Source organism: Pipra filicauda, unplaced genomic scaffold, assembly GCF_003945595.2.
Source record: "Pipra filicauda isolate LSUMZ 115617 unplaced genomic scaffold, ASM394559v2 scaffold5_size6683894_pilon, whole genome shotgun sequence".
In the NCBI taxonomy this organism is placed as follows: Eukaryota; Metazoa; Chordata; class Aves; order Passeriformes; family Pipridae; genus Pipra; species Pipra filicauda.
In genome coordinates, this window is record NW_024104754.1 from 2,759,464 (window position 1) to 2,787,282 (window position 27,819).

Genomic DNA, 27,819 nt, shown 5'->3' on the forward strand with positions numbered 1-27,819 from the left:
ACTGATGCAAACAATAAAAGCTCAAAGACAGAGCTGCATCTCCAAAAGTTGACATTACTGTAATTTTTAAGAGTTTGTAGCTACATGCATTTCAAAATATTTTTCAATATTGATCTTTATATTATAACATATTTACATTCAAAGGCAAACCACTACAGCTCAGCTCTTACTGTCCTCTGGGAATAAATTAGTTGATCTCTATGGCTATAATCATCCTACATCAATATTTAAAATACATAATATCATTTTCAGCATTAAATAAGTTCCCAGATAAACATATAAAACTACCAAAATAAACTAGGTCTAAATAGTAAAGTCAGTAAAAGACCTGAATTACTGTATACTGATTTTAGGTTTTTGAGCCCAACTGTGTATCCATGAGGAATATAATGACGTTATATTGCTTTTATTGCTGAAAATGTAATCCGAGCAAAGCAAAGGAGGAATGAACCATCCGCAACCCAAACAAACTTAGTGAATACAAAATGAAAAGCAACATCAATTTCACTGCAGACAAACCCAGTCACACAGATTAAGCAAGCACAATACTGGTACGTCTTATCTCTGACCACAGGAGGAGGGTAGACAGATTCTACAGGATGAAGAAATTCAGACTATGTAATAGGCAGAATCAATTGTTACCTGCCTCAATCAATGCAGCTCCACTTTCACTGTTCAGCAGCTCACAAATAATTAAAGTTATCCTGGACAAAAACCTCATCTGTAATGACTAGCTAACCGCCACCATGACAAACTTCAAAGTCAGTGATATCAATCTGAATTCAATAGTGTGGAACTGGATATAGCTGATGAATAAGTATGAATCTTACCCTGATGGTCCATGCACGCACTTCATCTGGGCCTGCAGTGAAAAAGTATTCTAGTTGGAGTGCTGCATATCCAGCCTTAATGATCTTTGCTAAAGCACTGAAAAAAAAAAAAAGAAAAAAAAGAAAGAATCCAATTCATTCAGCATATACACATAAAACAGCTAAATGCGCCAAGTAATCAATTTACGTGGAAAGATATCACATATTTTGAAGATACCAGGTCTACTTTTTAAGCATAGCAATAATTGCAGTAGCCTTTTACTTTGAACTCTCTTCAGAAGAACCACTTCTTTTACTGCAGAATCATAAATATAGTATTTTGATTTGTTTATTTGGCAGACTACAGAAACATGGGATAAATTTAAATCACTCTATCAGGCAGCACTTTTGGTCTCATGCAATTTTCAGGACTCCAGGTCATGAAAGCATATCTGTTTGACTGAAATTCAATATTGAAACAATTTATTACAGTTCTTCAGAAAATTATGGCAAAATTTTCTCCACCATCCTCATTCCCCATGGATGACGAAACAGTTTTGGTGATCATTCCTTCTCAAAAATATACATAACTAATACCTATGTTATAATTAAAACACTGTACAGAGATGACAGATGACAGTTAAAAACTTAATTTAAAATAAATCTTTTCACTCTGTCTCATGGTAAAGAAAGGAGAAGATTCTCTCTTTATAATGGTAATTACTCTGTCATTTATTATTCTATCAGCGCAAGCAATTAAATTACTGCAAGGAAATAGTTGATAATAAAGTGTAGGGAAAATGAATGCTAATTAACCTTTGTGTCATGTTCTCTTCCAGATACTTCTGTTTCTCCTCAGCACTCATATCTTGCAACTTGAGTTCCAAGGCCCCACTAAAAGGAATGACCAAAGCACCCGGGTCGTGCTTGTCCACCCACTCTTTAATTTTTATCAACCTGTAGACAACAAAGGGCACAACATTATCTTGTAGTGCATGCATGGCTGTACCACATTCATTATTATCAAGTAGCACATACATATTCATAAGAATTGCACGGATTTATGATGCCATCTTTTTGTGTATTGCTTTCCAAGGTCAAGGCATTAACAGGCAGCAATTGCTTCAGGTGTACTCCATTAACATTTCACTGTTTCTTGGTTTCTGTTTGGCATTTAATCTATCAGAAATAGGCATAATTTGGGACAATAACTAGGTGTTTGGTAGAGGTTAAATACTTGCAATCTGAAATGTATGAATAAAACTTTCTGAGAGAAAAATGTACTTCCAAGAGTGATATTTATCAAATATGGTAAAACTGAAGGCCTTCAGTTTTTCCTGAGTTTTTCTTTTCTTTTTAATAAAATAAAAAGGCATCTCAGTAGCTGGGGCAGCTGATATTAACAGATAGAAAAGAACACCATAAACTCCTATATAGCAAGTCACGCCCTGCTTTTTCTGGCTATTGATCTTGGAATATGCCACAGCTGATGAATACAGGGCTGTGTTTCTACTAGTTTTTCCCTTCTTTCTACTGTTGACCCAGGACAAAGCTTCTGGATATTACACTATGATTATTTTTAAATAAACAATAAAATTTCCTCTTTCTCTTCATCTTCAATAACTGGCAACATCCATAGTCGTTTGGTGTTCATCCTTTTTTTAAGTTGAATTAAACAACAAATTTAGAGCTACAGTTGGTAGTTTTTCAATGTTCAATATCCTATTAGAGTTAAGCAAAACTGGCAGCCTCCTGGCAGCCAGGAGGGCCAACCATGTCCTGAGGGGCATCAGGCCCAGCATCACCAGCCAGTCAAGGGAGGGATTGTCCTGCTCTGCTCTGCACTGGGGCGGCCTCACCTGAATATTGTGGCAGTTTTGGGCACCACAGTATAGGAAAGATATTAAGCTATTAGAAAGCATCCAAAGGAGGACAACAAAGGTGATGAAGGGCCTTGAGGGGAAGCCATATGAGGAGTGGCTGAGGGCACTTGGTCTGTTCAGCCTGGAGAAGAGGGGACTGAGGGGAGATCTCATTGCAGTTACAATTTCCTCGCGAGGGGATGAGGGGCAGGCACTGATCTCTTCTCTGTGGTGACCAGTGACAGGATCTGAAGCTGAGTGAGGGGAGGATTAGGTTGGATATTAGAAAAAGTTTCTTCACCCAGAGGGTGGCTGGGCACTGGAATAGGCTCCCCAGGGAAGTGGTCACAGCACCAAGCCTGACAGAGTTCAAGAAACATTTGGATGATACTCTCAAGGTGTGATCCTTGGGATGTCCTGTGCAGGGCCAGGAGTTGGACTCAATAATCCTTGTGGGTCCTTTCCAACTCAGAATATTCTATGATTCAGTGAAAACTTCACAGCAATAGCTGGTATTTAAAAAACCTCTAAACGCAGGCAACACATTCATGACTTCAAGTACTATTTATTTTAAATTTAAGGGAGACATTTATAAACTACCTGTAAAGAGTTATTAACAGGGCACTATTTCTGAACAGATGTGAATAGTAAGAATGACAACTCTGTATGCTCGGTAAGCAAACACAGGAGGCATGGGAATACTTCCTGTACACAAATAACCAAATTACAAAACGGTGCTTTGGGTGCCAGAGATGTTTCAGACCTGAAGCACCCACGATACAGCACAGGGCTTTATGCTTGCTGAGTTCTTTTTCTTAGTCCTGCTAATCTGCAAGATTTAGACTAAGGTTTTAACTGCTATTATACTAAAGTGCTTTGCAACTGTGGCCTGCAAACCTTTAAATAATCAATGCAAATGTCACTTCAGAAAAAAATGAACTGAACCACAAGTTCATCAACACACATTTGTCAAAGAAAATAGCAGGGGATCAGAGCTATTATGAGATTAAGTGCATGGCCCACTGAGTAGGGTTTTAGATGGGACAAAGAATATAGAAGTTCACTCAACAGTTTTCACACGTTTGTTATATAAGGCTGGTCTTCTATCATTTACTTATGTAAATACCCATCAGTGTTTTTCAATCCTCATTATACTAATCTTTTTTTTCCTCCAGTTACCCAATGAAAATATAGTCTGGTATCCAGGACTGATATTTAAACACTACTGCTTTCAGAAACATCTGAATTGAAAATCACACTTAAGGTGTGTTTCTGAATGTAACATTTAACAGCACTTCTAAAACCAACATTTGTAGTTAACTAATTTATTTTGGCTAACAAACAGGGTATCAAAGTTCTGAGCTTATAAATGCCAACTTTATACAGAAAATACATCTCAAAATGAATCTAATATTCATAAGTGTACTTCAACATTTGTGCATACATCCTTTAGAGATTTCTTTAAGGAAGTATCTAACATTCGTCTCTAGACTAATTCAATAATGTGCTAAGTGAAAGACAGAATGAAACATGCAAACTTGAAAAAGTGAAATGAGCATGAAAGTAATGTCAAAAATTGGATTCAAATTCTGTTTGGTAAATATGGTCATCATAACTAATAAACTAAGAACTATTGTGGAACAACAAGATAAGAAATAATTACTTTGGCTAAAACACCAATTCAGAATAATAATAGTCTTAGACTGTCATTTTAACAGCTTTTCTATTGAGTCCTTAGAGGGATTATTTGCATTCCTCAGGTATTCTATTGTACGATTCAGATGAATAAAGACTTACAAATCATTCCTCTACCGCCAGTGTGAGACTTTGATCCAGTGAATACACCATTGTACCTTAACTATAATTGGCAAAAAACCTGACAGTGTAGAGCATCACAAGCTTAATAACAAAGGAGAATATCTCAAAGTGTTGACAGATGATCTTCATAATGCAGGAGCAGAGCTGGTACATTTTAGCAATAAATGAGCACTGAGGTCTAAAGGTCTCTGAAGTGACTGACATCAGACCTGCTACAGCCTCACTAAAAGAATAAGGTACTGCATCCCACTCTGTACAGACAGATTCTCTGCCAGAGTCTTTCACTTTTGTGACTTTCAATGTCACAGGAATTACCAAAAAGTACCAGGGAATTCCCTTAAAGGTGATAAAAATAAATAAAACAAAAATGTAAACACTCAAACATAAATATTGATATATTTCAAAATTACATTTTCCCCAAAGCGAAAGGCTTGACTAATAATCAATAAAATAATAGTGCAAATTTGCTTTCCTATTAGGGATAACTAAGTGCGCTAAACAGAACAAAATGGTCTTAACAAATGGTAACAATTAATGTCAAAGTCTGTTTTACTTGAGCACATAATTTTTCCAAGGAAATGATGTATGTCTGTAAAAGGACAGCATTAGTAGACTTATTTGGGCCTTTGTTAAGATAAGCAAATCCTGGAGTATCTCTCCATTATTTCATGCTATACTTGAAAATGAATGATGAAGGGTATTGGATTTTAGGCTTAGAGAAAAGACTTTTGACACTTTAGACAAAAACACCACACACTAAAAAATGAAAAGTAAAAAAGAAAAAACCAAACAAAACTGCCCAACCGTAGAGCTGGCAGCACCAATGACCATGATTAACAGCTGAAACTACTTTAAGAAACAAGTAACTACTCGAGATGAAAACCCTTCTTCACAAAGTAAACTGAAAACTGTGAAAACAGTGTACACATGAAAAGCAATTTAAAATACCTTCTGTCCCAATTAAGTTTCTAAAAATGTCATTATTAGTGGAGTTACAACTAAATTCTGATTATACAACATAAATCAGAAAGAAGAAAGCTTATTCTAGTACTACTCAATAATAATAGCAAGGGAACTCTGACATCCAACAGCCTTTCCCTACTGAGGTGGCTTGGTTCTTCCCTCCCATGCAGAGAGGAGGAGTGTGCCAACAGCAACTACTGAGGGTTCCTGAATTGAAATCTGATTCTATTCGCCACAAAATGGACAAAATATCCTTTCTGAAAAGAAAATACAGACCCAAGAGACAGCAAGACATCCATTCATTCTGTGATGGCAAAAAGAAAATCATATGTACCACTGTGTAAAATCTGACACAAGAACAAAACCAAGGCAAGCGCAAAAAACATACTTTATCAGCTTGTAAGTGAAGGCAGCACTCAAAATCCTGACAAGGAAAAACAGCAAAGAGGAATTCAGATGCTCCCTTCCACCTAACACTGTTACTGTTATTTGGTAAGGAGTATCAGAAGCATATCAGCATATCTATTACACAAAAGGTGCCAGCGACTTCAAGAGCAGAAGGATCAGGACAACTACCAGAGTTAACTCCTGATAGTAAATCAGAATGCAGAAGACTTTGGAGAAAGGTTTAAAAATGATGGCACTCATTGAGAAGGCCAATAAACAAAGAACACCGCAAAGGGGAGATGTACAGAAGGGGATGTCTTTGCTTTAAAATTGTGATGCTTGCTGAGGGAGAAGAAACCAAAACCTGCAGCCAACCAAAATAAAAAGGTACAAAAGTTGCAGAATGTACATTAACTACAAATCAATATTTGAGAGAATTTCACATGAGAGATCCAGCTGGGAACAGAGACAGAGTTCAGATAGAAATCTGAAGTAGTGATGGAAGAGAGAAGCTGCAGAGAAAGCTTAAGCTCGGTGGACACCTGCAAGACAAGATGATCTGAAAAACTGACCCCTGAGAAGAAAGGTGATTTGTGACAGTATGCTTTTGTACAAGCAAGACCAAAAAAAACCCCATCTAACTCATGGAAGAGAAACAATTGTTTTTCTGTTCTGTACCTGAACTGAGTGGAAAATGACAGAAACAGAAGAGCATGGCAAGGAAAAAGAAAACATCAGGCAGCACAAGAAGGAAAGAAACAAATGTAGGTAAGATCAAACTAAATTATCAAAATATACAAAAGACTCAAAAAAAGATTCACAGATAGGAGTGAGAACAAGAAGACCTAGAAATTCCAACAGGCTCTTTTTGTTGGCAGTTCTGAGCAATTCTGATTTTTAAAACCTTCCAAACTCAGTCTGTTTAGTGCTTGCAAAAGTTTTCCATATGTGTAGCCTAAGCCACCTTTATTTCAATTTAAATGCATTAGTTAAACTGAGCCTGTAGGCTATGAACTGAGAATACACACTCCCTATTTTTTCTTAAAACTTGAGGTCTTTTTTATTTTGAGCTTTCCTTGTAAACCACATACTACTTCTAACTTTGAACCTTTTTTCTGGAATCGCTCCAATTGGTCTAAAAGTTTCTGGAAGCATACATTACCTAATGCACTCCTCAGAGCTCTCAATAATAATGTCTTACAAGCACTAAAAATACTAGAGGATTAACTCAACTTTTCAGGCGATTCTCCTGTTTATTAAACCCAGTCTAGCATTTGCTTTTTTGTGACAGCACTGCAACACTATCTCACGCTCAGTTTATAACTTACTGAGTGACCCTGCTTGGCTAGCTATTCTTAATACTATGTTTGCATAGTTGATTATTCCTGCATAAAATCTTTCTCAGGAATTGCACCGTAGCTGCTTTTTTCCTAATGATTTCTTCTATTTCTTGATATGCTCCTAAATTATCATTTTGTTCCATACATACACGGACATCTCCTAGTTTGGGGGTCATCTACAAATTTAACAAGAATGCTCACAATCCAGCTCATTAATGGAAATACCTAACAGTATTCAACCAGCAGCCACTTCTGCAGCACTCATAATGAGATATTATTTGTTTGGAAAGTGTATCGCTGATAACTATGCTCTATGTATTATCTTCCAACCAGTCTTGCACACTCAACTTCCAGTAGTTCCCATCTTGTTCAAATATTTCCTATCTTGTTTATGAGAATGTTGTAAGGCATCGAAACCTTTAAAAGGCTTAATAAAAATCCCAATATGTAGTAAAGTATATTTTTTCACTACATGCAAGATCATTAAATTTATCACAAACAAAATATTAGTCACATGACAATTTAGACAAGTCATAAACAGACAACATGAATTCATGAAGACTACTGGGTTGCCTTAAGAGAATTACATTAGATGATTTGGTGGGATGGGAGAGGAAAATCTAATCTACCTAAGCATCCGTATTGCATGACACAGCTCCTAGGTGATGTCCTTCCCTTCTATTCTGTGAGCATGCACAGAATCCACAAAGATCAGGTCCCACTGTTCTCAGTGCTGTACATATGTATAGGTGAATATGTGTATGTATTCATACATAAATCAGAAACATGCACAGGTTCAGTAACCTTTCGTGCCAAATTTCTATAAATAACAAAGAATGGAATGGTAAAAGTGACACAGTACTCACTCTGCTGTATCAGAGTACCATGCTGTAACTCTTTATTGATACCTGCCTCTCTTAGGGTATCCCTTTCTTCTTGCACTACATAATGAGAAAAGATGACTAAACAGGAAAACATTAAGGAACAAAAAGGTACCTTCTTCCTCACCATGACAGTTTCCTTTTTACGAAAATCACAAATCTACAGGAGGTTTGGGAGTACCTGTTACAGACCTTGGCAACCACGTTTCAAATCATAAGTGACACTTAGGAATTTATTTTTTTATTCCCTGTTCCCAGCTGGCCAGATGGAACACAGTAATCCTTTGATTTCAAAAGCCCTTTCCCAGCCCCCACTTTCTAGTAACAGTTGAGAACAAACACACTGCCTCCACACACTCACCGTACTACTGGGCTGCTCCCTGGCCAGGAGTGTCCTCTCAGCCCCTCAGGAAAAGAGCTTCAGGGACTCAGCACTGCATTTATCCTAAACACTTTAAGTTCCTTGATACCTGTCTACAGTTCAATGTCCATATCCCCCCAGTAGTCACTGCACTCAGACGGACTTTACGAGAGACCAACGTGGAGAACCCGTCTCACATGTTAGATGTCGTATCTCCCAACACAGATTGACTTGAGCCTTGAAACATGCCATGGAATAGTCTTTAAAATTTTTACTGCAACATTTTTGGGGACTTGTAACACACCCCATGATCTCAGGAACCTTATGACAAAATGGATATATATAAAGTATTTCATTCTACTAGATTTGGATTCCACATTTTTTAACTTCATTGTAATTTCAACTTATACTGTATCAAAAAAAAAAATCATAGAAGTTCCTGATCAACACTGTCATTTGACATTTATTATAGATGGGTTTATAACTTTCCTTAACATTCTCCTTTGAAATGTAAGTAATCCCAGGTTCTCTGCCTCATGTGCGTCAAAGCAAGTTCTTCCAGGGCCTTGATCTCTATTATGGCCATTATCTTAAATCCCCTATAATTCTGCAAAATCATTTGTTAGATGGGGTGACTAGTATTGCACCTATTTTAGTTCATGTTGTATCCCAGATTCTAAAGAAACATTTTCATAATGTGGACATGAGCTTCTCATCCCATTCCTTATCCATCCAGATGTTACTCTTGATTTTCTGCTACCAGCTGCACACAGAGCAGGGACCTTACCAGCACTCTCTGCATACTCAAACTGTTCACCAACAAAAATAACCCAGCAGAAAAGCAGGTTTGGAGGGAGAATTAAATTCTTTCATATCCCCCCTCTCCCGCCCTTGTCTTTTAAGATGGACCAGTTCACTTTCCCACACACCCTATCAACTGTCTGTGCCAATATAACTGAAGGGTGGTGTAGGAACAGGTGAGGCCTGTTAAGGACGGGGTGTCTAAATTGGCCTACCCCCCAAAAAAAGAGTGATGCCATGGAGCCAAGTTCAATCAGAAATTTTGTTGTTTGTTATTGGAGAATGCTCGTAAATGGCATGACTCCTGAGTAAAATTATCCCATATGAGATCACTTACAAATGGATTCTTTCAGGCAGAAAGTATTAGTTGACGGGAAGAAAAAAAATCAAGGCAATATTCTGAAAATTCATATCAAAGCACTTCATGCCCTCAAGATATAATTCTGTTAACGAACTAACATGAGATGGTATTAATATACAGTTCTCATTTTACCTGGTGTAGAAAACTACCTAGAGACACTGTCTGTTTAATGGTATGCTAAAAACATGTAAGGACACAACCTGTCACTTACAGCTTTATACTACTGACTAGTTTTTGAATGTATTTCACATAAAGATTTGGCTTAACTGACATGAAACTTTTCCAGTTTGTTAGATGTGGGAACTGTGAAAGAAATAATGCCAGAGAATATAATATTACCTGTAAATCAAGGACAGGCAGTACTTAACGGACAAAATATTTTTATAACTAGGAGAAATAAAGTATGCGTAACAGAAAAATAAAGTTCATGACCTACAAACAGTTTGAATTAAAAAATATCAAGATGGTAGAAAGACAAAGAGGTAAAATAATCCAGAATGAATTTTTTCTGCTGATCTATATATATAGAGCTCCCAGTAAGAAAAGCTTTTTCAGTGCATTATACAGCTTATATAATTCCATCTAACAAAAGGGCAGTCAAGGTAACCCTATATTAAACATTCGTAAGAAGCATCATTCAGGAAGAATATAGATCTTAAAATCCACTTTCAAAACATTAGTTTCTGATCTAATTTTCAGGACTGCAGTAATATCTCTATCCAAATTATGATCCTCACTAAAGTGATCAAAATTAATTATGATTTAAACAGTAAGGAAAATGCTACTACACTGCCACTGTACCACCTTGCTGGTATGTGACAGGCTTAGAGTCCCTAGTTCTCCTTGGTCTGCCAATTGCAAACACAGATTCTGTCTTAACTAAAGAGACAGCTAGCTGTTGTTGTCAGCAAGGATCAAGCACAGTCAAGACTGAACTACTGATGAACCTGCATAACAATACAAACTGCAACAAATGGTGCACGTTACATTTCCTAGTTATGGGCAGAACAGGCTCTACTTGCAGCACGTGTACCTTGGACTGGAAAGATGCCTTTTGAAGTCACATCTCGTTGTTCCTTCTGCTATCATTTATAAAATGCATAGTTTAGAAAGGTTTTCTTGAAAACTATAACAATATAATTTAACAAATGATCATTCATAAATTATAGCAAGAAGAGGCAAATCTCAGTCACAAGACTTATGTGCAAAATGATGACTGAGATACTGCTACAAATTAGTAGAAAGAACTCCTATTCCATATTCATCCCATGGCCTGATACTTTCATAACTTTTGTCTCTTGAAAGGACTTCTTTATGTCACATGGAAAACTGTATTCTTAAGTGTCCTGTACAAAGTAGGACAATTCATACCAACAGTTATAGCAAAGTCTCAAATATATAAACTCAAAAAATTATAAGCCATTTATAAATAGAATATTTGATTAAAAAAACAAAACAGGTGATGCCTTAACAAGATAAACTTTACATGAAATACATGATGGACAACACCATTTTAAATTTATATTCTTTAATTCTTTTATGCACTGCGTGCATGCAACCAAAATACAAAGCCATACTCCCAGACAAACAAAACTATCTATATAAAACTTCCATGTAATGAAATAAATATATACAAACAATACTTGAAATAAGACCCTATAAAGACCAATTGGGAATGTATTTCACCAGCATTAATTAAAAATTCTGCAATGAGTAACACAAATGCAGACTACAACATTGTTAGTTTTGGCTTGTGTTGATGGCACACAGCAATTTAATGAAACCTAAATAAACTGGATAAGAATATTCCCCTCTAGTTCTCTTACTGAAATATCCTCTCCTTCTCACAAATAATAGAGGGAAAAGTCTTCCTCACTTCTCCAGAATTAGCCTGTGTGATCTTAATTGCAGAGCCTCTCTAGACCACAGAATTCACATGAATGTTCTCTTCCTTCCTCTATCAGTTGCTAAAAATTATGTAAGTATTAAAATTGCAAGAGTCAAATTTACTACAATAAGAATGTTTGAATTAAAGTAATAAACCCTGCTTATTCCTTCTGCCCCCTTGGGCCATTACCAACTACTAACATTTTGTCATGACACAATACTACAATTTTACAATTCTATGTTTTAAGAAACAATTTTAACGAGACTAGTAAAAAGAATCATAGAAGCTGGTGTACACTGGGCTAAGTTGTGGGATTTTTGGTGAAAAAAGATTGAACTTGCCACTAGGCTGGAATATGCTACTCAATAAATGAGAAATTAACTGGTATCTATCCAGACAAAGAACATCATCTAAGCTCTCAGTATAACAACAAAAGAGTTGAGTTGAATGGTTAATATTCAAACTACAGCAACTCAAAGAATACAAGGCTTTATTTCAGACACCTGATTTAGACACCTAATCTCGCTCTGCTCCCTATTTAGTTAATGAAGCAGGAGGCTTTTCTGAGGGCAATTCAAAGTACTTAAATTAGGGCTCCATTTCTCACTTTCTTCTTAAAGCATCTTTCCTCTCCCTTTTCCATAGGCTACTTTAGAAACTAACCCTCACCTTAAGTGCCTAAGACACATAAAATTATGTGGTGTGCCTCAGCCTCACCTCCTGCTAATATATTTCCCCAAAATACTGTCTAATAAATACAATAGCATATACTATACTGTCATATGAACATGTCCGTGTCCAAGCAAAATGCTAAATGAGTTTGGGATTTTCTTAGTGTGCAGAGATGCCTTGTATGAAATGCACTTCACTAATTTGAAAAGCTGTCACAAAAATGTTCACAGACACAGTCTGTTTACCTGTCTAAACTATGGTGAAATGAAAAAAAAAAATAACACTGTCTGAATAATCTACTAAAACATACTTGTCCTAGGGGAACACTAACTTTGATTTTTTTCAGAAGCAGGAATAAGTATCTGGATCAGTGTCACGCCCCATTTATCTGACAGACTAAAGGATCTGTTAGACGCAGATTTTTAAGGCTGAAAATGGAATGACAAAGTAAATTTCTGTCAGAAATAAATACTCCTGTTCTGTGGGTGGGTGTGCCTAAAACATTTTTATTTGCAAGCACAAAACTAAAATTTGATTTATTAGAAAACTATTAGTTAACCTTTCATTTTCACATCAGTTATGGAATTAGAAAACATTCAATGCCCCTAGCAATTTCAACAATATAAAAATAATTTGAATAAAAAGAAGTTCCACCTTGAAGTTACAGCACAATGGTAGGCTTTACCCTTACAAACACTAGCATTAACAATAGGATCAAAAAGCCAAACCTAAAAAGCAAGCTACTTTTATTTTTATGACTCGGCCTAGAAACCATTTTTCAATAGAAAGTCAGAACATTAGCCCAAAAACATACTAATTCATGTTCAGTCTCCTGAGTAAAGAAAAGGCTCCATGTGTGGTGGCATACATGATAGTTGTCAACATAAATGAAAATGTTCATGAATAAAAAACAGGCTGTATAAAGAGCTAATTATAATATTGCTATCAATTGCTAGCTTGCGCTTGCAAATCTTTCATATCATATAAATGCATTGTTTTTGACATTTCTCTGTAGCTAAACATCACATCATTTCACTTTTTAAAAGTAGTTCAAATATGCATGGGATATACTATAAGGAATGTGATCTACAGTTACACTGGAAAGGAAAAAACTATGACATAAATGCACAGTCATTAAAAATTTAAAACATCAATCATTTCCCAAGTAAAAAAAAATCTAGACTTCTAACAGCCTCTATAAAATAATTTCTACTTTCTGTATATTCATCCTTTCTATCCAAAACAGTTGAAAACACTTCACCCAATTATGCAGTTGAAGACTAAAATAATACATACATCCAAAGCATTAGTGACATTGTGAAATTATTCAACTTGCATCCAGATGTTTTCTTATCATTAGAAACACTGTTTATTTGCTTGAGGCAACCACCTACACACTCTTCTAGGACATAAGCTGTGAGAAATGTTTCAGTAACCAATGAAAAGCACCGTTCCTATTTTAATGCTCAAATGTTTTCTTCTGTTTTAGAAGTAGCATAGAATCTAAGTTTGTAAAAGACCTGCTCAACAGGCCCTAGTAAGTAATAAATGGTTAAAAGCAAACCTAGCCAAAGGAAAAATACTAAAATATCAAAGTGGGCAGTTATTCTGGGACATGATAGTCTATCCATTTCTCCACCAAAGAGTCACTTAACCAACATATACAATGTAATTTCAGTCTTAGTTTGGTTGAGCAATGACACCATGAAAGAAGAAATGATGACAGAAAATAACCTTGGGTAAACCCAAGTAATTTGGTTTAAAGGAAAAAATAAACCATGTCCTGATAAATTTATTCTCTCATTGATATGACATATGATTTTCTATGCAGGAGAAAATACATCTATAAAATATTTGATAGTGTGCTGTGTGTGAAATTACTCATTCAACTGGAGAAGAGGGGAAAGTGGATTTGTACAGACCGTGGACCAAGTAATGCACTGGATATGTTAAAAGGAGAACAAATTGGTGTTTTAGGCTTTCGCTAATCAAGCTTCACAAGGAACAAACTTAGGACTGATCTTGTTTAAATACATTAATGACCTTGATACAAACATTAGTTGCATGCAAAATTTATGTTCAGTATAGAAGCAGGAGACATTTTCCTCAAGGAAAGTTATCATCATCAATTGGAAGGGACAGAAGGGGGATCATGAGGGGTTAGTGTTCTCCAGAGCAACTCTAAGCCATCACAATGCAACAGGAAAAAGGTAAATGTAATCTACAGATCCTACTGGAAATGCTTCCCTTTGTTTAACAGGATGCTTTACATCTGTACATAAGGTATTCATGAAAGCACGTGGAGTACTACATGCAGTTGTGATCAGTTAAATTCAGAACAGGTCTAAGATTATCAGAGGAATGGGAACCTCATGTATATGACAGAGAGAAAAAAGAAATTATTAATGTCAGCTTTAAATAAGTACTGGAAGTAAACACCAATTAGATAAGATACTATTTAGTCTACAGGACAAAGCTGCCCGAACCACCAATGAAATAAGCCAGACATGGAAAAAGAGACTGGAAATTAGCTGAACATTTTCAACCCTAGGCAGCAGCAAGGTTCTGTGAGCAGTCTCCCAATACAAAGTGCAAAACAATCAGCTACTGTTAAAAAAAAAAAAAACCCAAACCAAAAACAACCAAAAAAACCCTACCACCTTAATTAATTTATGAAAGTCATTATACTGTGTAGTTACCAACAATAACTGGTTCTGTGCTGAATGCAGAGGAGGGATTACAGTAATTTAGGGATTACCGTATAGTTACATGGAAGCACTACACTTTGTGAATTCAGAAGTACTTAAAGGCTATGCAGAAATGCAAAAGGGGGACAAAGGTCTCAATTTCATAAGTAAAACCCAATACCTCCACTGGGGAGAAGGCACAAAGAACTCAACCACCACATACTCGACTCGGCTAGTGTTAGCCAGCTGACCAGCAGCAATAGGGCTGTCAGACTGATCACTATGTAAAAAGTCCTCCCAAGCCACAGAATACGATGCTACCTGCTGTTCAGTGCCTCATATCACTGCTTTTTAAAGAAGGAGTATAAATTAGGGATCACTAATTTATTTGTGGTAAGGAAACAAGACTCAAACTCTTGGACAACTAGACTTCATGAGTTCTGTTCTTCCAAAATAAAATGTAATTCAAGTCAAAAGTAGCCCATTATACCATATATAGTTACCAGTACCACTCATGAGGAGAGCACAGGTGAGGCAGAAGAGGTGGCTGCATTACTTGTGTCATAGTTGGCACTAAGTCATATCAAAATTTGGGCAAGGTACAATTTTTAAAATAGCACTAATGAGAACACTGGACTTCTTTATCCTAATTGGTTAAATGAAGAAAATTAAGAATATTAACTTTAAAATGTGTAAATATTTAAAATGAAATTTTCCTACTTGGCATCACAGAGATCTAAAAGAGACAGAAGTAAAATCCAGTCCTCCATCAGCAATTCTCCAGGCATGTAAAATGCCTTTAATATAAAGCCATCCCTTATCCTTCTCAAGTTCCACATCACTGTCAAGTTTTGCTCCAGAGAAAGTGAATCCCATCATCATGAGTCTCCTATTCTATCCGACCCTACTGCACCCTCAAGAGTAAGCTTGTCCTCTGCATTCAGCAAGACAAGGTTGGCGGTAAAGGAAAGGAACACCCATAAACATGATTTCCAATTTCTAAAAAAGCAACCAATAAACACATTAAATTCTAAACTGAATGTACTCATTACATACTCATTACACAAACCTATCTTTGAGCTAATGGAGCTACAGCGAGTACTTGCCCCTCAACAGACTAGAGGCTATTCTACTGTAAGATGTCACAGACACTACTAAGAACACAGAAACAAAAGCACATTGTACCTCTGAATTTCATGCCATGCTTTGTAAGGAATAAAATCTAGTGAGTACAGTCTCTTCTGATCCCTTCTTCCCAAAATATGTCCACTTTCCCATCCAACAGTTCTTCACCTTCTGTTGCTCACTGTGCTTTCTTTTCCCAGTGTTATCCTCCAGTCTTCAAAGCTTTCCATCTTGGTACAACAGCTCTTCAGCAAGATGTTTCCAAATGCAATCAACAAAACTGAGTCCTCCCTCCTACCCTAGCTTGGGTCACTCCCACACTCCTACTTCCTTTTATCTCATTTGCAGGGTTACCAGTTCTGGTCCTGGTCAGGGACCCACTTACTTCTCCGTTTCCTTCGTGCCTTAACATACAGAGGTACATCAGAGGCACTTCCTAATTCCTGTTAGGCCTGGTCAATTCTTAAATTTAGCAATAGTTATTTCAAAGAAAAATTCCTTAGCTACTGTGTATCTCACAGTATTTGGCACTACATTAAAACGTCTACCACTGCACTTTCTTATATTTTTTTTAGAAAATAAATCATACAAATATTAACATTTTAAAATTTGTGTTCTGCACAAATGCAATGTATACTAATAGGCTGAAATGAACTAGGCTCAGGAACAAAATACCAATTTAATAAACAAAACCAACCAGACAAAAAACCAATCCATTATATAGTTACTTAAGTAGCAGAGACACAATAAAGATATATCTTATCAGATATATACAGTAATATCTGTTATAAAGAAATATTCAACACAAGTCTTTCAGAATCTAGAAAAGCACAGAGCATACAGTTGTACTTCTAGTGCCTCCACTTATCAGACAAAATCTCCTTACACAGGCAAAGAACAAAAAATGGAAATCTAAACAGAGCAAACTGAAACATGGTAACACTAACCAATATTGTATCTTTTCTGGGAAGAAAAGTTTCTCTCAGAAAAATATGTAGTTGATAGTTTCTGTTGTGCATTCATGTAGTTACTGCATGCTGTACTTCTGATACAAACCTGTGGAGCGTGCAACAACAAACGCCAAGAGTACAAAAGACTTTATATGATTTAATATTCTAGTTCTGGTCATGCATGTCCTCAGTTTTGCTATTTACCACAAAGAAAGCCCAACTATACATTATGAATCAATCAGAAAGAGGACACATTTTTAATGTTTTAACAAAAATAATGCAAAGTATGGAACTTCACTGTGATGAGATGCCTAAACCAGAAGTATTTCTCCAGCACTACAGCAGTTATAACATATTACATAATAATCCTTTATGGAGAAAGCTCTTACTGAATTTGTTAAAAACTTCCTATGTTGCAATTTTCAGAAAAGCACCACTCTATAAATGCATCCCATTCATTCAGAAGCAACCCAGAATCAGTACTATAGAAGCTAAAGGTACTCTCAATGCAATGATTCATAGTTTCCCTAATAGAAAGATTCAGCAGTTTTCAGACGAGACCTTTATTCCCTCTCTGAATAAATGATGCCTGAAATTTTTATTCTTGTTCTAATGGAATTTCAATGGCCTTCACTGCAAATCTACTGGAAATTTTCGCATATTAAGTGGAAAAAATTAAATGATGTTAACCACATTTTAATGTGATTAAGGCTGACAGGGTCATTATTTCTGCTAATCACTCAGTTTAAAAAGCTCAAACAAAACTTTGTAACAGTCAACGTTTTTTCTGGTTTTCCATATGTCTACTGTAGTTGAGAATTAAAGCCACTACAGAATATGAAACACGGCATGTATAATAAAAAGGATATATCAAATGTTTTCTGCAACTTGTACATGGATTTCATTATAATTAATTAAAGATTAAAAAAGGGTGGGGAATCATTCTTACAGTGTGTATACCCCTTTACTTCTTTTGTCTTCCTCAATCAAAAGACAAAACAGAACAAGGGAATATATACCTCTTTTCTTGTAGCTCCTATTTACTATTGAAAATGAGAAAATATTTCTGCATGTCTTTACTGTGAACTAAAAGATATATGTAAACACTGAAAATAATTTCTTAGAGCATGTCTGTTAGGCTCTGCAATAAAGAGTTCTACTTATTACCCTTTAGGTTGGCATAAGCTGGAAAATGGGCATGAAAACAGTAGAAGAGAGGTAAGTGGCAGTGATGAAGAGCAAAGAATAAATAGTTTTCAGAGTGTCTTGTAGTTTTCGCTCATGGAGGATCAACAATAGAACAGAAAATTAAGGAGACCGCTGCTCTGGTCACTGGCTCAGCTTGAGAAGCACAGCCTTACAGCCAGCCCTCTTGCTCAAAGTTTGCCACCGACAGCAGCAACCGTCGATGGAGCAGCTCCCCAGGATCGACCACAGAACACAGAAGCCTTGAGGGTGATCAAAAAGGGTGGAAGGACTTAAATTAAAAAACAGACAGAAGTTTGTCTTGTTCATGCTACCAGAGGAGGGGGGATGTTATTTGTGGAATTTATATTTTGTTTCTTTCTGGGTGGCAGGAGGCTGTTCAAGGAGGCTGTTCAAGCCAAAGGAGGTTTTCTTTGGCTTGGGTTTTAGGCTTTTTGAAGGATTACCATTTTCTGTAATGACCACCGCTGTAAAACTTATTGCTGTTAATATTAAATATCACCCTCTGTGGTTCATCATTTCTGGAGGACCTGTACCTCTCATGCCATGTTATCTCTCTCCTCACAAACCCCATACTTACAGATGATTAAAAAAACAGGGGGTAAAAAAAAGGCACGTCAGCATCCAAATTCATTTTTTCTATGTAAGTAACTTGCTTAATACTTAAGTTACTTAGACAAGAATGAAAGTGCAGACAGACTGATTCACATTGATCATTCCCATATGGCTTAATAGATACATTTCAACCTTACTGAATCACTAAAAACTGTATTACAGTAGCTTCTTGGATTACCAAAAATAATATTTAAAAATAGTAAACAGATCATTACCTTATTAACCTTAAGGTATGTGAAATTTATCTGAAAAATATTTTATTTCCTTTCCATTCCTTGGCAAAGTATCCAAACACAAAGATTTTTAGATCTACTTTATGATTACAAGAAAAGATGCTGAGTAAAAAAAATGGTAATTAATCATACATCTTTTCATATAAGACTTTATTTCTACCTTCCTGTCTAGAATGTACTGTTAACTATTTCAACAGCCAGCAGTTTCTTTTCCTAACAAACATTTGCTTCACACCTGAATACTTTCCATGACAAGAAAAAAAGTCCAATGACATTAGATCACTTACTATCAAGAACAAACTAGGTTAACATTAATATCATATACAGCTGTACTTTGTGATGTTCTCAGAAAGAAACATTATTGGTATTGTTGGACTTTCTAGTTTTAGTGTGAAGCCATGCACTAGTGCATCAACTAACAACCCCACTGAATTCTTGTGCTCATCTAAGAAGGGACCCTGCTGAATGTCCTAATGCATCTTATTGTGAATCTTCAGCAAATAAAACTTCATGTATGAGCTCATGATGTGCTTTGCTGCTGGAAAGTCACAGGCTCTGTGGGAAGCTTTTTATCTTCCCAGCAGTCAGTTCTCTGAGAACATCAGTGCAGCTACTGTAGTTACCTGTAGATTACTTGTATTTTCTCACATCTGTGTCCAGCAATCTAAACCATGATGATAAAGGGTCATTAGGTTTTGAGTGAGGAAGGGGATGGACTAGACAATTTGCTCTGATAAGCTCCTTGTTGCGAGTGCCGGTTTAGAATGTGAAATGCAGGGTTATGCACATTCTCAACTCAAAACCCTGTGCTCTCAGAGCACCAATTAAAAATCATACTCAGCCCATCTTAAACTACATGAACACAGCTTACCTGAATTTTTTTACAATTAAAAATATTGCAATAACCTAATTCTATCATGATAAGAAGGACATCAACTATCTATTAGCCACAAAAGAATTCAGGTACAATTACTAAGATAACTGCTGTTTGGAGCACAGCAAAGCAATTTCCCACAGTGGGACTTACAGTTCAATTTACCAGTTGGGCAAATATTTTGTGCTCTGTAGTGGTCCACAGAGTTAACAGTTACCTGTAACATTTGAGCAGTGTTATACTTGGAGAAAACTTTTTTCAACCTAAACAGGTGTTTCAGCTTTATCTGTTCCCATGAATACAGATTTTTTTCCCAATTCTAAGACCTCTTTTAAGACTTTTCAATTAACATTCAATGCAAATTTATGAGAGAGCCAGTGGTCCTATTTCCCATTCCAAGCTACTCACAATGAGATCTTTTAAGTTATAGGCTTCTTGGAAGAGGGATGAGAATAAGCACAGTGTCATCTATAAAATTATGTTAGTCCTCAAGTAACTCGATGAAGTGGTAACAGGCTTTTTTTTCTTTTTCCTTATGGGATATTCTGAATTCAGTAAAATAATAAAAAATCCCCCAATCACATGAATTAAACAAAATGGAAGAAGGTTGTGTTTTTATACGCAACAAAAGCAGATTATACCACGAATACAGTATACAGTTCCAATGACATGGTCAGTGACAGAACTGTGAGAATCCCTTAAAATCTTTATCGTGAAATTTTGTGTCAAACTCCAGAAAGTATCATGGTATTATCTTAGTCAACAGACTAACAGACAAAGGAAAGACAAAGGAGTCACTGAATATTTCTTGGTCAATGTACAAGCCATCAGAAGAAATTCAGAGATTTAAGGGTATCAAGAATATAACTACTAGACTTCCCTCTTCTTGAAATTAAAGATTAAAATAATTACCATTCAAACACTAACTCATCAGCTTAGATAGTTCAAAAGGGTTTTTTGCCATTGCCCTTGCAGAGATGATGATATCCTGCTACGTTGCTTTTGAGTCTTAATTTCAAGTCAGTGAAGAAAAACAGAAGGCTGATATTTTACACAAAAAGGTCTATTTCCAAATTAGAATAATTGTAGCAATGCATGGGCTCTTAATGGATTTTTCACCAAGATTCAAAGACAGCATTTGAAAGAGAGCTCTTTAATTTTATCAATTAATTCTATTTCACACCTATGCATCTTCTAGTTCTGACTTCTGCAAGAGAACTAGCTACATACACCACATCTGTATTTATTTTTTTTTTATTACTACATGCTCTTTAATGAAAATGCATCATTTTGAGAACGTTAACAGTCTGCATCATCAGAAAAAATGAATCCTTAATAATTATTCATACACCAAGTAGCTGTAAACCGAAATCATTTCAGAAGACCTGAATGTGTCAAGAACTTTGACAATTATGACTGGAGCCAGGAAACTGTAGCACTGCAGAATTTCTTATGAATTTTTCTAGTTACTTTTTATAAATGCTGTCCTAGATGACAGCTTAATGTGTACCACATGCAATATTTATTCTTCTTCAGTGTCAGACTGTCTAGCCATCCAAGGGAATACAAAGAATGTCACTTATTAGGATAAAAGCACAAGGAAGGTAATCAAGGACATATGTAACATCAGCCAATCATGCCCTATTTCAACATCCTATTCCATTCATAACAGTTCAACAATTATTTGCTTACTGATAACTTGCTTTCAGGCTGTTTGTGTTCCCCATAATGGTGGTTTGCATTTATTTTGCTCTTTAGAATTGGACACTTGCTGTGCCATGCATGTTTGTCAAAACTTTCTATCTTCTGTCAGAAATAGCTTTAGCATATCAAATAATTTCTGTTTGTCAGAAATCACTAATAGAACAATCTAGTTACCTTCTATGTCAATAGGGGACTAACACAACTAGAAATCAGAAACAAAAGGCTATCAGACACCACACGCTACTGCAAGACAGGCAGCTAAACCTATGTTTCTATTTAATATACTCTGATCATATAGCTGTGTCTTTATGGAAAACCTAGTATAGACATTAGACTCCGACTGGAATGGAAATGTACTTCAGCAAGATACTATCTGAACATAAATTCATTAACCTTGTTTTCAAGCTTAAGAACTAAATTCCTTAGTAGTCCTTCATGCCTCTTGACCATATTTCTACTTACTTATTTTACCAAATGCCTATACAAAATACTTGCAGACATCTTATCTGCTGATTCCAATCTATCTGATGGATCAAGTTATGAAAAAGCATTAGTTCACAAAGACAAGACAGGCAGATAGAGGGAGCCAAAGACAAACATTTACCCTCCATAAAGTTATTTTTAAATAATAGTAATAATAATAATTTTTAAAAATCCTATGGGAAACTGAACACACATGCACTTGCATGCACACTTCATTAATCTGAGTATCCTGGCACATAAAGGTTTTATTAAATAAAAAACAGGTATGGATTTAATGAGCCTCTGAAATAAAACATAAGCTGGAAGTACCATCACATGTTTTAGATTGACAACATGGTGCAGGTTTTCAATGTATTAGGTGTAAGATTTTCTCTTTTTTTTTAATAAAAGCCATTTGGATTTAAATACATTTTCGCTTCAGAAATGTCCTACTGTGCCAATGCATGAGAACAAGAGTGAGACTCGATATACAATGAATCTGATTAATGCATTTTCATTGTCCGAGTCAATGAAGTACAAAACCAGCACATGCACTTAACTCTCTTTCAAGTACTTATCTTCTAAATCTCTCTTCAGGTTTTAGAAACTAATGCCAGAGAACAGTCAATCCCAAACATTATTCTATTTAACTTCTCTTCAAATTAACAATAATTAAGCTCAAGTACTGATAATAAAGGATAATAAGATATGCATGTCTCATCTGACAGTTCTTCCATGAAACATATATAACGTACAAACTTTCCAGTTTAAACATGAAGATGCATCTATTCCTGGTTTCAAGGCAAGAATACATGGTTCTACCCATTGTAAAACTAGTGACTATCAACATCCAAACATAAGTCATCAGTATTAGTCATTAGAAAAAACTCAATCGTGAAAATAAAATACTCTGCCAAAACTCCAGAAGATAAGATGTATTTCTTGGGAAACACAAGCAGTTAAATGAAAACATATTTCCACATACTTAATAAAAAAAGAGTTGTAAATAACCATAAAATTAAAAGGAAAACTGTTTTTAAAAAAATGCATCAGATTTTCAAAATAGTCATCAATGACAAATGTCTGTCAATTGTGAAACAAAGAATTCACTTAGAACAAAAGTAAACCTAAAAAATGGGTGCCAAAGCCACAGCAGCCTATATTTCCAACTCTATAAAAGAATCATCCTTCTTAAACATTATTTTTCCATTTATAATAAATGATGTTCCCCTGTAGACCTTATTTATAGAAAACAGAACAACGTTTCGTAACATATTCCCCCAGAGCATGGAGATGTTTCAGACCATTCACAAAGAACAATTTCAAGATGAGTATTTTTCCCAGATCCTATAAATATCTCAAATATCAATTGCAGTGAGAGGAAGAATGGTAGGTGAAATAAAATAAACTTCAACTATGAAAACCCAATGATATTAACACAATTCTGTAGCATGTGATAGCAGGAAATGTTTCAGGAAATGATCCAGACAAATTCAATATGCACAATTTTAGAGGTATATACAGATACTTTGCAAATCAGATACACCAATACTGGGTAACACATTATGGAAAGATATTTACAAATTTGGACATTGTTTAAGAGATAGTATTATAGCAATGCTGATTGCAATGCGAAATCCAAAAAAGCAAAAGAAATACAAGTATATTCTCTTGTTATTTCTTAATGAGACGATATTATCATAGGCTTTTTGCTTTAAAAAAAGTCTAAAATCAAAGCTCATCTGCCAGTTATTGCAACTGTTGACATGCCTAATATGAGAGTGAAGGTCTGTCTTTCCTCTCAAAACCCACCAGTCACAGGCAGCAAGGAGGTATCAGATCCTAACAGAGAAGGAGCTACTCACATTGCTCCCATCACAGCAAGGGAGACCACAGCCACCCACCTCTCTAAAAGTCATTGGACAGCCTTCCTCTCCATCTTCCAGGTTCTCAATAGCACCCCCCCAAAAACAACTGCTGGCTTTTAAATGCTATGTCAGATATAACAGTGACCCAACAGATGTTAAAAGCTGGGGACACATGCCCATATTATCTATTTTCCCCTTGATTTGAAAGAGAATTTATTTGTTTTAAGGACTATGCACAACTTCTGTTCCTATATTGTCTAGCTGACAAAGGCAGGCTAACAATGCTCATTCATTCTGAAAGGCACAGGGCTTAATAAATTAATCAGTAATAAATAACTTAAGATCAGTAATTGAAGAATAAACAACTACTAAAAAGAAGAAAAATCTCTTGCACAAATCTCTATTACTTTATTTGTAAAGCAAGAAAGACAAAAACTCCCATTATTAAAAATAACCAAATCCTACTTTCCACAATAAGACCTGCTCATTAATGGGACAAAGTCCAGTTATTCTTTGAGCTTGTAAGTGAAACCATGGCATATGTAGATCAGCTTGTACCTCTTTCTCTCCCAAAATTCCCAACATTCAAATATGCAGAAACAGCTACAGCATATTAGCAGATAGCATTTTAACTGCAATGAAAGAAGTGTAACTGGACCTTTGTACCTTGCACCTCAAAATATTTTTGTATATCAACAATAAACAGCAAAATGCAGCAGAACAAAGCTCAGTCTTCTCCTAGTAGATTTAGACACTCATTTTCAACCAAAGAATAACCTTAATCCCTGGGAAATTTAACTGAGGAGACTATTTCACCCTACTTCATTTTCATTCTTTCATCAATATCATTATAACCAAAAATCACTGCAGTGAAGGTAGTTGTACTTGTAACACACAACAACCCAAAAGAGTACAGAAACCAAGTGTTTTATTTTTTCATTACTAATGATGTTTCTCATCAGGATCTTCAAATGTGAAAGGATTTTGACCCAAACATCTACAGGCTTATGTGCATAGTCAAACTGCTTTACTCTAAAATGCGTAAGAGTGAAATTCACTACTGTACTATTTACCAGGGTTTGAAATCTGCATCTAAGAGAATATGGAACAGAGATGACAGCACTGGCATGGTGGTTGGTATCCACTCTCCTCCAAAAACTCCTGAGGACCTGTCAATGAGGTTGTGTAGATGATGCTCAGGACTAGCAACCTGATTACACAGTCTGGTCCTCAATATGAAAGCTGGGTTCTTAAGCTGCTTGTCCTTCCCTTTTCTTCCAATCTGTAATACAGACAAGTGACTAAAGCACTGTTTTGTCCTTCACTTTTTCATTTCAGTGTTTAGGACATCACTGGCTCAGAGTACTATGAAATCATGAGAAATGCCTATTCTCCTAAATATAAACCAGTCTGAATCTAAGAATATAGGATATAAAAAGCAAGATGAGACACTCTGAAGCTAAAAATCTCACTTAAGAGTATTAAAAAAGGTATCAAGCTACTGAAAACCCCCAAACTCATTTAGTTGCCAGTAAAAGTGATATAGTAAAGCTATATAAAACTATACATTGTCAAAACTGTGATCTAACCTACAATAAATAAGGGAAGCAGTGATTAGCCAGCTAAGGCTGTGACAGCATTGTTCAGTGAGGGACCTCAGCTACATACAGCAGACACTTAAATGACTCTGAGCACATTTGGAAGGCCTTTGAACAAGAGGACTGACAGAACACATAGTGTCTTTGCAGATATCATTCAGGAGATAAACCACTGATACCATTCCAGAAAAAAATATGCAATTGCTAGACAATATCAATATTTTTATTGGGTAACTTGATTTTAAAGTGAAGAAAGAACATTTCTCAAAAAAATTTGTCTACAATTTCACCAGCAATAAGACTTTTAGGGAAATAGTGAAGAAAACTGATGTATGAAGCACAAGTTTCTCAACAGTGGAAAGTAAGCTCTTCACACAACATACTGGGAGAAGGAAGAGAAGTTATTTATTCGCCTCTGCTTTCTGCATATCCACTACACAGTAACAAAATCTATACTCAAGAGACATCTCTGCATGTCAGGTTTGCTTCTGAGCAGTCTAAGCATTCTCCAGTTTAAAAGAAGACTGAAGTTCATAAAGGATGTTGTACCTCGTTATGCATCCAGAGTCCGAAACATGTCACGTTGTAATGATTTTGCAACAGAACTTACATCATTGTCTTAGACAATGTTACCACATACCATTTTCTTGTGGAGGTCCTTCTCTTTGCTGCTCATGTAATCTATACACTGGATGAATCCAAGTTGTGTAATTAATTGATTTTAAATCTAGTGCAACATTATTCTTCTCTCATTTAGTACTTTTCATCTTCAGCAGCACATGTTTATAAAGGTGACAAAAATATTCATTGAAAAGTCCCAATTCCACTGAAGATCAGGAAGAAACAAAGCTTCTGAAGTGTTCAGACAGTATATACAAATAAAGACGCCCTTTTTTACACTGCACAGCTTTGGATAACTTTGTAAGTAGTTAAGTTTTTGTTTGTTGCAAGTTAGCATGTACTACTTTAGATTTTGCCTATGAAAATCCAAGTGTCTAAATAAAATATCACACAAATTACTTCATTCCTCAACTGCCACGAGAGATTAAAAAAGAGCACCATTAGCAGGTAGCAATTCATAAGACTACACAAGCCAACTACAAAACTGGTGGAGCATCCGAACTCATAGCCACAGTTGTTCAATGTTACAACTGAACCCACAGAATTGTGTATAAACAACTCAGAAATTGTGGTGATGACAGCCAAAAAAAAAATTAAAAACACTGAGAAGAGCATCTGGAGAGAGAAGAAGAAAAGGAAAAGAAGATGGTAAGCAAAGCTGAATTGTTCAAAGGGAGGTTTGGATGACATGCAGCTGGTAAGACAGGAATCATACACACAGCAATGAAGTTGAAAAGTTACTTGTAGCTGCTTTCACTCAGCACAGCCTTACTGCTATGAAGTGTTAATAAACAGTTCTTTTGCATTACTCTGACAGTACAATTAGCTTGGTGCCCACGGATGCTCTCAGAGTACACAAGAGGCTCTGTGGGTTATGGCTATGGTGGGCTGGTGTTTGGTGCTGTGGTGTGCTGGGCTGCGTGTCACTCAGAACACCGGAAAGACTGCTCTTCGTTACTCCGGTCACCCTGCTCTCTACAGCCTGCAGCCTTTCATGAGTTCTAACCATACTGTGCTGCTACCTTTATCTGCCCAGGACAGGCCCTCCCAAAAACCAGAAAGTTCCCCTCTACCACAACCACCCCTCTTTTTACCAGTTCAAGACTCAATATATCCCAAGTAAATTACTGAGGCTTTATTCCCTGACTTCACAATCTACACTTTAGCTTCACAACTTACACTTCAGTGCCACGATGTAATCAGATGGACCAGAATTTTTGTAAACAGCTTCACCATACAGCATTGTCCACTTTTAAAACATACAGAAACTTTTTATTTGAAAAATGTCACTGTTCTAATACTTAGGAGCCAAGACTCTACATTCAGCACAGAGCAAATCTGCTATCAGAGATTGACCATCACACTTGGGCAAAAGCACCTTCCTCCTGGAAGGTGCTTTTGTGTCTGGGATGAGGTTACACACTGACGCTGAGAGCAGGGACCCATCTTTCCATGCCTAAAGACATGTCCCCAACACCTGCTATTACCCAAACAATATCTATTCACATTCAAACGGACAGGGGACTCCAAAGGGGCAGGGAAAAGAAAGCAAAGCAAAGCAGGAAGTCTGGTGAAAGCAATCATCCAGACCAGAGGACTGGACTGGAACTAAGCCAGCAAGAAGGGGATGAAATCAAAGGAGAGGGAGGTGGAATCTGGCAAAGACCCATGGAGAACACATCAGCAAGGGAAAGGGTGGGGAAAAGCGTCTGGGACAGATAGAACAACTAAAT

The 27,819-nt window shown here is 36.2% G+C and overlaps 1 protein-coding gene across 1 annotated transcript in view; it reads right to left on the reverse strand.

Moving 5' to 3' along the window:
• OLA1 (Obg like ATPase 1) overlaps positions 1–27,819 on the reverse strand; it is a 98,800-nt gene that overhangs the window by 6,253 nt on the left and 64,728 nt on the right. Inside the window, exons 8-9 of the mRNA XM_027733660.2 lie at positions 1,626–1,766; positions 831–927 (exon numbers count right to left, since the gene is read on the reverse strand). Of these exons, the coding sequence (XP_027589461.1) occupies positions 831–927; positions 1,626–1,766 (238 nt within the window). The remainder of the gene's footprint in view (positions 1–830; positions 928–1,625; positions 1,767–27,819) is intronic.